We start from the raw sequence: 10000 nt of genomic DNA on the forward strand, positions 1-10000 counted from the left end.
GTCCCACACGGTCGATTCTCTCCCTGTGTGAAACAGCACCGCCTCACAAACACCGGTTTGCCGATAAGCATTTTTTTTGTTTTGGAGCAGGGGTGTTTACTGTGCAAACACACATCCTGTAAATCCCATGCTATCGACATCTGTTTGATTTTTGCAATGCAAACACGCCCTGTGAACACGATGCCATCGCGAGGCCCTGCGGTTTGAGGGGTCTAATGGGTATCGGGAAAACATTACCACGTCCTGAAACTCTCAGTGAGCCCGGAGGATTCCTTATCGGATGTTATCTGCTGTTGCAGAATAGTTTCCTTAGATCAGGGATTAGGGCTGTGCAACAAGGCCTGTTCTGTCCAAGGATTCTTTCGTATTTCCTCGGCTGAACCGTGTCGTTGACTCAACTTTATTTTTAAATATTGAGTGATAGCTGAGGCCTGTGCATGACCCCTTGGCGAAGAGGTTTCAGTGTGATCCAACGCAGCAGTAAACCAGCACCAGTGTCTGCGCTGCTCCTATGGGGACTTAGACACCCTGTTGAAGAAAACTGCTCAAGCTAGGTTTTGAAGCAGCTGGCAGCTGGTTGACCAGTTCAGACTAGCTCCATACTCAACATGGTTTAACCAGCTAAAGCTATGTTTTGAAACAACTGGTAGCTGGTCATTTCAAGCTGGTCATAGCTGGATTTTACACCAAGACAGAGTAGCTGCCTGGAATGAACACTAGCCTGACCTGACTGTATACCCTTGTTGTTGTATTGTTTTTTTGAATCTACATTTTAATCTACGAATATAATACAGTATGTTGCTTGGTCTGTCTTCTGTTCTGTTAGGTTAAGGTCCAAGAAAGTCCAGGTGAAAATCCCAGGGGGTCAGAATGTAAAAGACTTGCTTTATGTTTCTTCCACCCATGAACTCAGCTAGCTGATTTCACTCATTAGTTCTACCCCTTGGCTGAATAATTGTGCTAATTAGCAGATCCAGGTTACTGGAACAGATCACAGGGGCAGACCTTTACTTTCTGAACTTGGTTGTTCCAACTCTGCTACTGGTTCATTATTTGCGTACGATTTTGACTGTTCTTAAGCTACACAAACACACACAAGTACACAAAAACACACAAACACACCCTCAGGAAGCTCCCGCCCCCCACGGTCGTCGCCAGCGAAAAGACTGGAATAGAATGGAATTTGAAACGTTTTAGCCAAAAATGTTTCCATGGTAACGGTGTTTTTTGCAGAAACGTTTCAGATTTCGTTCCGTTCTCCGACTTCGGCCCAAGAAGTAAAAAACGCGGACTGATGCTCAGGTGAGTAACCACCACAGGAACAGTGCCGAGCTGCAAGATATCCCTCTCCCTCCCACACACACACACACACACACACACACACAGAGCACTCCTACTGGGGACCTCTCAGGAAGAGCGTTCCTCCCCGGTCCATCAGTGAACAGTAAATCACAGGGTTTCTTCAAAGCCCTAAGGAGGGTGTTACTGTGGGAAATCAAAGCACCCCGCCTCCCCGCTCCCTCCACACCCCCTTCTGAAGGCTTGAGTGGGATTTTGTTCTGTTCTTCTCCTGGCCATGTTCCCCCCTGACCCCCGGGCCCTAATGCCCACAGTCCTGTACATCGCTCTCACACAACCAGACTCAGAGGGGCAGGGTCTTGTATGTGAACGGGCCGTTTCACTGCTGTCAGACACATTGTGGAATCAAAGTGCTGATACTCATAGCAACCAATAAAATAGCAATAATCATGATGATGAAGATGGTGATGGTGATGGTGATGGTGATGATGGTGATGATAATGATGATGATGATGATGGTGATGATGATGATGGTGGTGGTGATGATGGTGATGATGATGATGATGATGGTGATGGTGATGGTGATGGTGATGATGATGGTGATGATGGTGATGATGATGGTGATGATGGTGATGATGATGATGGTGGTGATGATGGTGATGATGATGATGATGATGATGGTGATGGTGAACAAGGCCCATTGCTCTAGGGCGGATTGTCCCCAGCTTAGTCTAATCAACTGTAAGTCGCTTTGGATAAAAGCTTTATCAGCTAAGTGACTGTAATAGTGCTGAGGTCACTGATAATTATGACGACTGCCGGGATAATGAATGAAGATGAATGGCAGCTGCAGGGATAATGTGCAGTTGAAACTGAAACGATAAGAAACAGTAGATATGCATGACATAGGATCATAAAGTATTAATACCTGTCACCCGTAACATGCAGCTCATTTGCTGCCGGCTGATCACTTATTTAAGAGTGCAATTACAGGCTCATTTGACATGATGTTGTGAGCTGGAGAGTACTCTTGGTCCTCTGGGGTTACCCCAGGAAGGGCTTTTCTCTCCAAGGCCAGTGTGCGGGATATTCCTAGAATAGAAGCGTGTGTGTTTGTGTGTGTCTATGTGTGTGTGTGAAATATTCCTGGAACAGAAGTGTATGTGTGTGTGAGATATTCCTGGAACAGAAGCATTATCTGGATGTTATCCATTCAGTGTAAGAGCTTCCGCTAAGATGTTATAAAATATAAACTGTTGAGTTCAATGACTTCAAATAAAATGTGTGTGTGTGTGTGTGTTTGTCTGCATGCACGCACACACGGTGCAGTGGGTATGAGTGTGCGAGTGAATGGTGTGTGTGATGGACTGGCGCCCAATGTATGCTGGGATAGGCTCCAGCCCCCCTGCGACCCTGTTCAGGATAAGCGGGTTAGGATAATGAATGAATGAATGAATGTAGTGTCATGTATTGTGATGTAATGTGATTTAAGGTAATGTGTTGTAATGTGATGTAATGTGATGTAGTGTAATGTATTGTGATGCAATGTGATGTAGTGTAATGTATTGCGATGCAATGTGATGTAGTGTAATGTGTTGTAATGTGATGTAATGTGATGTAGTGTAATGTATTGTGATGTAATGTGATGTAGTGTAACGTAATGTAATGCAGGCTCTCTTATTCAGAGTGACTTACGGAGAGTGGGGAATATTGGTGTAACACTCAGGAATACAGATGACTAAGATGGCACAGGGGCTGATGGAGCACATAGTCATTGATATTGAGTATGTGACTCCAGTAATCAGTCAATGTGACTGTCTCTTTTACATCATTCTTCCCCACTGCCTCTCCTCCCACCCCTCCCCCCTGTCAGTCTAACTCCTGTCTCCCTCCCCTCCCCCAGTGGTGCAGGTTGTGCGCTGAGCCCAGGGGAAGCCCTCCTATGAGGTGAGCTCATCAACCCCCCCCCCCCCTCCCAGCCGCAGGACTAAGGGATGTCACAGCTGATCCTCCTACTGACGCTGCTCATCACACAGGTGAGGAGTGCACACACACACACACACACACATACACGCACGCACGCACGCACGCACGCACGCACACACACACACACACACACACACACACTCACACACACACACACACACACACACACTCACACTCACACACACTTACACACACACACACACACACACACACTTACACACACACACACACATACACACACACACACACACACACAAACATACACACACACACACACACACATACACACACACACACACACACGCACACACACACATACACACACACACACTCACACACACACACACACACACACTCACACACACACACACACACACACTACCGACCTTCCTCATCACACAGGTGAGGAGTGCACACACACACACACACACATACACACACACACACTCACACACACACACATGCACACACTCACACACACACACACACACACTCACACACACTCACACACACACACACACACACACACACTACCGACCTTCCTCATCACACAGGTGAGGAGTGCACACACACACACACACACACACATACAGGTGCAGCACGCAATGTGTTTGGAATCTCTTCCAGCCCCTAAGCCTGCCTGTATGAAACGCAGTGTTTGCACACTTCCAGTCTTTTTCTGTGGTACGTTCGCTGACTGGTTAAAGGCCCCCGGGCTTCCTTCCTTCTGAGGCCTAAAATGGCCGCCGGATGAAAAGAGGCTGAAAAGCCGCAGTTCAGTCGGCCTGATGCAGGTGACGGTTTTAATGAAGTGCACACTGCTGCTCTGCGTTTCATGAGCTAGGCCCGCGGCGGCTCGTGAATCATCCGTGTTTAAAAACCCGGCGACGTGTTTACGCTCTATCTGCCCGGCCAGTCTGGCCATTGCCAAATTAGCGTGCTGTTGGGACAGTGATATAAATGATGAGGTGCCAGTGCAGTCATGGGGGTGGGGGGGGGATTTGAGGACCTGCGGTGTTAAGACCGAGAGTGACAGTGACCTGAGATCCTAGGTGCGCCCTGTCTTCTGGGACTTCACTCAAAACTCCAGCCCGCTTCCTGATTGGGGTGGCCTGTGGCGTAGTGGTTAAAGTAAAGGACTGGGACCCCCAGGGTCAGTGGTTCTAATCCCGGTGTAGTCACAATAAGATCCGCACAGCTGTTGGGCCCTTGAGCCAGGCCCTTAACCCTGCATTGCTCCAGGGGAGGATTGTCTCCTGCTTAGTCTAATCAACTGTACGTCGCTCTGGATAAGAGCGTCTGCCAAATGCCAATAATGTTATGTAATGATTTAGGGTTCCCTATCAGACAGAGATCATCGAATCAGGCCCTCAAATCCAAATCCAGCCCCGGTTTTCTTTTTTATTCTGGGTAATTAACTACCAATTTGTTATTTAACTGATGTTTTTATCTAAAGCGACAGTAAATTATGCTGGTTAGCAATGTTTGGTTAAGGGCCTTGCTCAAGGGCTCAACATTAAGCAGAATAAACACTACAATACAGGTTGTTGTGTCAAAGGATTGTTTGGTTAAGACCTGTTCCTTCAGAGTTTTGTTGTTTTGTTTTCACAGGTATCTTCAAATAAAATCCTAAAGGTTGTGATGGAACAATGGATGAGCTACAAGAATGAGTGCATCCACAACATCACCAGCGAACCACCTGCCACAGGTACGGTGGCCCTGAGATTGTCTTCAGCCAGTGACTGTGGCTCAGCTCGAACGTTATAATGAAGGGACTGTAGGAAATGTGGCCCTGGATGGGAGTCAGACTAGCCCAGTGTTTCCCAACTCCAGTCCTCGGGACCCACATGCCAGAAGGTTTTTGTTGTAACCAGTAACTCACACACCTGATTTAATGATTGAACCAATCAAACCACAAAAATGCCCTTGATTAGTTAAATCAGGTGTGTGAGCTACTGGTTACAACAAAAACCTTCTGGCAAGTTGGGAAACACTGGACTAGCCTAATGATGACATCAACTGGTGACTAATATTCTCAGAACTCTTTAACTTTAAATTCTTTAAATTTAAATTCTTTAAATAACTTTAGTCTTTAAATTCAACTAAACTTGTTGAAAGGTGTGTTTGCTGGAGGGATGGGCTATATGTTGGGGGAGGGGCTTTCCTTTGGGAGGGGTTTTTGACTGAGATTCTGCTTTAAAATATTTGGGTAGAAAAAGCTATGGCTTATGTGGGGATGGATTATTTTGGTTGTGGTTCTGCATGGAACCCTAACCCTAGCCTAACCATAACCCTCACCCTCCAACCCTAACCCTTATCTGTACAACATATGAAGGACTGAACCCACTCTGTGGCCTTGGTGGTGGCACTTTACATTAAAGTTGCAGCTTCGCCATGCATAGTTAAAGTGTAATATAATTTGGTAACAAGATGTTATCATTTGATAGTGACTCCCAACAAAGGTAACATGAAACATTTACTTGCATATCAGGATGTTTATTTTGGCTAGGTAAGCATTGTTTGGCTAGGCAAGCAGTTTGTTCATACATTTGCGTGTTGCGGTATTATGATAAAAAAATTAAAATAATAATCATTTGATGATCAAATAGGCCCTGGTCCTTATCTTTGTTGGGAAGGTAGCAGCTGAAATTTTACTTCCCTCTAGGGTCGTTTAGCGCACTTATCCCTGGTCATGGGTATGCACTTTGCACTTTGTTGTACGTCGCTCTGGATAAGAGTGTCTGCCAAATGCCATTAATGTAATGTAATGTAATGTAATGAAACAGCAGTATTGTGACTTACACCTTTAAATATCGTATTCACATTCATACACCATATCTTCATGATACACAACAAATAAACCTTGCCTGTTGAATTCACAATGTGTCTTTACGATACAGAATAACAAGATTTTAGCTGGAGGCCTATGGAGCTGTTTGGCCTTGTTTCACATGTGTAATTAAGAGCATTGCGAACTATTGTTGCATGTCGCCTACGTTGGAGTTACTCAGAGATAACCTCTTGTTACAAAAGTAGGTCCGCTTGGACTACGCAAGTATAGCCGCCTCTTACTGTTAGGTGCTCCCCCCCTTTGGCACCTGATGTTCTGTGCGACCTGTTCCCCCAGCTGTGGTGTGCAACCGAACTTTCGACAATTACGCCTGTTGGCCTGACGGCCCGCCTGGCACCACGGTCAATGTTCCCTGCCCCTGGTACCTGCCGTGGCATCGCAAAGGTGAGGAACCGAGGGGGGTGGGGTTGGTCAGGGCAGCCTGTAGTGGTTGAGGTACATGACTGGGACCCGCAAGGTCAGTGGTTCGATCCCCGGTGTAGCCACAATAAGATCCGCACAGCCCTGAACCCTGCATTGCCCCAGGGGAGGATTGTCTCCTGCTTAGTCTAATCAACTGTAAGTCACTTTGGATAAAAGCATCAGCCAAATGAAATGACATGTAATGTGATGGCTGGAGAACCATAGGACAGCTATTTTCATTTTTTATTCTCAACCACTTTCACTGTCGACACACCGGTGAGATGCTTACCTTCGTGCTGTGCTCAAGTTTATCTTCCTAAACCGTCAAGCAAAGTCGTTTGATTCGAGTTTTATTTTTGGTGGCAGTTCTCCTGTGTTTCTTAGCTGATTGGTTGAGTGCTGTGTGAGTGCCGGCTATGACCAGCTTGAAATGACCAGCTACCGGCTGTTTCAAAACATAGCATGAGCCGGCCAAACCACGTTGAGTATTTACTTGGTCTGAACTGGTCAACCAGCTACCAGCTGTTTCAAAACATAGCTTGAGCTCATTTTTTTTTAGCAGGGTACTGTGGTGATTTGTAATTGAAATGATCCACACTCCCTTTGGGGCTGAGAACAGGCGTGAAAAGACAAGGAATCCAAGATGTGGATCAGACCCTGCCCTTGCCTGTGCCAGCATGACAAGGAATCCTGCAGAGGCACGATTACACGTGTGTTGCGGAGGAAAGTAGGGCAGGATTTTCTCCACTTCAGGGTGCAATTTTGACCCCCTCCCCCCAGCCTATCAAATGCCTCTGTCTACCCGACCACAGAATGCAAAAAAGAAAAGCGACCACAGAATGAATAAAAGTTGCACATCGACTTGAGCTGACTGAGGTCGCTGCACCAGTGGAACAGGCCCAGAATTCAGATTGGATGCTGACCCACACACACACACACACACACACACACACATACACACCCACACGGGAAACAAAGAGGTTGAGGTCTGGTGTTTCTGTTTTATTTCTTTAATCAGGTCATCCTTTAAGCAGTGCACATAGGAAAGGTCCCATAAAGTTTGATTTGCGGTTGGGAGAAGAGCGTTTAACTGTGTGGCGTGAATACTTCAGTGCTGCAGCTGGGAGGAAGGGGGGCGGGGGGTGATTGATGAGAGGCACATACGGGGTGAATAGGTTCAAAAGAGGGGTGTGGGTAATGGGGAGGGATGGTATTGGTTGTCTGATGGGGACTGAACTGTGTTTCACATTCTGGGGATTGTGTGCATGTGTGAGAGAGTACAGGCTTTGGAGGTCCCCGCTTTGTGAGTTAGAAGTCTGATAGGTCCTCACTTGACTACAAAAACAAAACACATTTGCTTCAGTGCATACTATGAACAGTGAGCCTAAACCAATCTTCTTTCTGTTTTATTTAGTTAAAATATTCCCGAAACATGTCCACCACCTGGCTGGCATAGAGTGGTAGTGCTAATTTGTGTGTGTGTGTGTGTGTGTGTGTGTGTGTGTTTCAGTCCATCATGGTCGTGTGCACCGGTTCTGTGGTGCAGATGGGCAGTGGTCTCCTAAGAACACCAGTGACTGTGAACAGGATGACCGGGAACAGGTGAGAACGCCCCTGCACATGTTCTACCCTGCTCACATTCTGCTCTCTGCACATCTGTACTGATGCACTGTGTTCTTTAGAGGACTGATATGAATGTTTTAGCTCATACTATCCACTATGCAGACCTCGCACGCGTTCAGCAATGCCGAAAAATACCCCACTAACATTTACAAACATTCATACTATTTTCTTTTTCACTGCATGCAGACTCCTGTTAGCTAGCAGTCTGAAAATGTAAGTCAAACTAAAACGGCTGCCACAGGGAAAGACAGAAAGGAGCGGGAGACGGGGAATGTTTGGAGTATTCATAGCTCATAATAACTGTCTCTATCTTTTCAAAACATCTGCAAATTGAACCGTGATAAAATCGACAGGTTTATCTTAATTAAATCAACATCATCAGTGATTAGTATGGCATGTTCCGTTTGAAATTGTTCAGCAGCTGCTATCGCAAGGAGCATGCTTTCCTGCCACATTTTTTTATGTCCGATAATTTTGCTCATGAAAAAACATTGCTCTTTCTTGGAATAAGTAAAGGCTTAAAGAAAGATTTGTTAAAATAGAGAATTTACTAGTGGAAAGGGTGAAAACTGTGTCTTATTTTAAAGCTGAGAATAAGAGCATTTAGTATTTTGATTTTTTAACACACTGCAATTATGAATATCCATTAAAACGGGCATTTGCTGAAAGTGCAATTACCGATATATTTTCTTTATTAAGAAATTCTTCACATTTTTGTTGCATATTGTATAGCAACATATTACTTTTTCCAGATGGGCGGTCTCAACCTAAAGGCTTAACGCAATGGCACTTGAAAGGGCCAGGGGGATATTTGGGGAGAGTGATGTCTCTTAGCCAGGCTTTGTGAGGCCCCAACACTGGGTACAGGGGGCAGAGTTGGGGCTGTAGGGTGGTTCCCAAGGTGATGCGACCACCATGTTGTATGTTAATTTCTGCTGGTGTGCCATGAACATTTGACCGACCGAAAATTGACTTTCTCTCTCATTCCCTCACCCTCTCCCACACACCCCCCACTCCCCCTTTCTCTCTTTATATCTCTCCAATCTCTCCTACTCCTTTTTTCTTTCTTCCTCATTATATCTCTTTCTCTCACCATTCCTCCCTCCCACTTTCCCCCATTTTTCCCCCTCTTTCTTTCTCTCCCATCTTACGCTATATCTCACCCCCCTCTCTCCCTCCCTGTCTATCTCGCTCTCTCTCTCCTATCTATACCGCATCCTCCCCCCTCTCCCTCCCCCTCCATCCCTCTATCTCTCTCTCTCTCTCCTATCTATACCGCATCCCCCATCTCCCTCCCCCTCCATCCCTCTATCTCTCTCTCTCTCTCCCTCAGCAGCGGTACGGGAGGATCCTCAGTAAGTTCAGGGCAATGTACACAGTGGGCTACTCCCTGTCCCTGGGAGCTCTGGTGCTGGCTCTGGGCATCCTGGTGGCCTTCAGGTTAGAGCCACGGCCGCACCTTACATTACATTACACCTGTACACCTGCACCAACGACCACCTCCACCGCACGTTCAGACACAGTCCACCTGTACACCTGCACCAACGACCACCTCCACCGCACGTTCAGACACAGTCCACCTGTACACCTGCACCAACGACGGCCTCCAGCACATTCAGACACAGTCCACCTGTACACCTGCACCAACGACCACCTCCACCGCACGTTCAGACACAGTCCACCTGTACACCTGCACCAACGACCACCTCCACCGCACGTTCAGACACAGTCCACCTGTACACCTGCACCAACGACGGCCTCCAGCACATTCAGACACAGTCCACCTGTACACCTGCACCAACGACCACCTCCACCGCACATTCAGACACAGTCCATCTG

At 46.6% G+C, this 10000-nt stretch overlaps 1 protein-coding gene across 1 annotated transcript in view; it reads left to right on the forward strand.

Moving 5' to 3' along the window:
• The first annotated feature begins 3293 nt into the window (after positions 1-3293).
• The window catches only part of LOC133121357 (glucagon receptor-like), a 20369-nt gene continuing 13662 nt past the window's right edge, over positions 3294-10000 (forward strand). The window contains exons 1-5 of the mRNA XM_061230557.1: positions 3294-3335; positions 4897-4993; positions 6413-6520; positions 8085-8140; positions 9495-9601. Coding sequence (XP_061086541.1) covers positions 3294-3335; positions 4897-4993; positions 6413-6520; positions 8085-8140; positions 9495-9601 — 410 coding nt within the window. The remainder of the gene's footprint in view (positions 3336-4896; positions 4994-6412; positions 6521-8084; positions 8141-9494; positions 9602-10000) is intronic.

This window comes from Conger conger, chromosome 2, assembly GCF_963514075.1.
Source record: "Conger conger chromosome 2, fConCon1.1, whole genome shotgun sequence".
NCBI classification, from domain to species: Eukaryota; Metazoa; Chordata; class Actinopteri; order Anguilliformes; family Congridae; genus Conger; species Conger conger.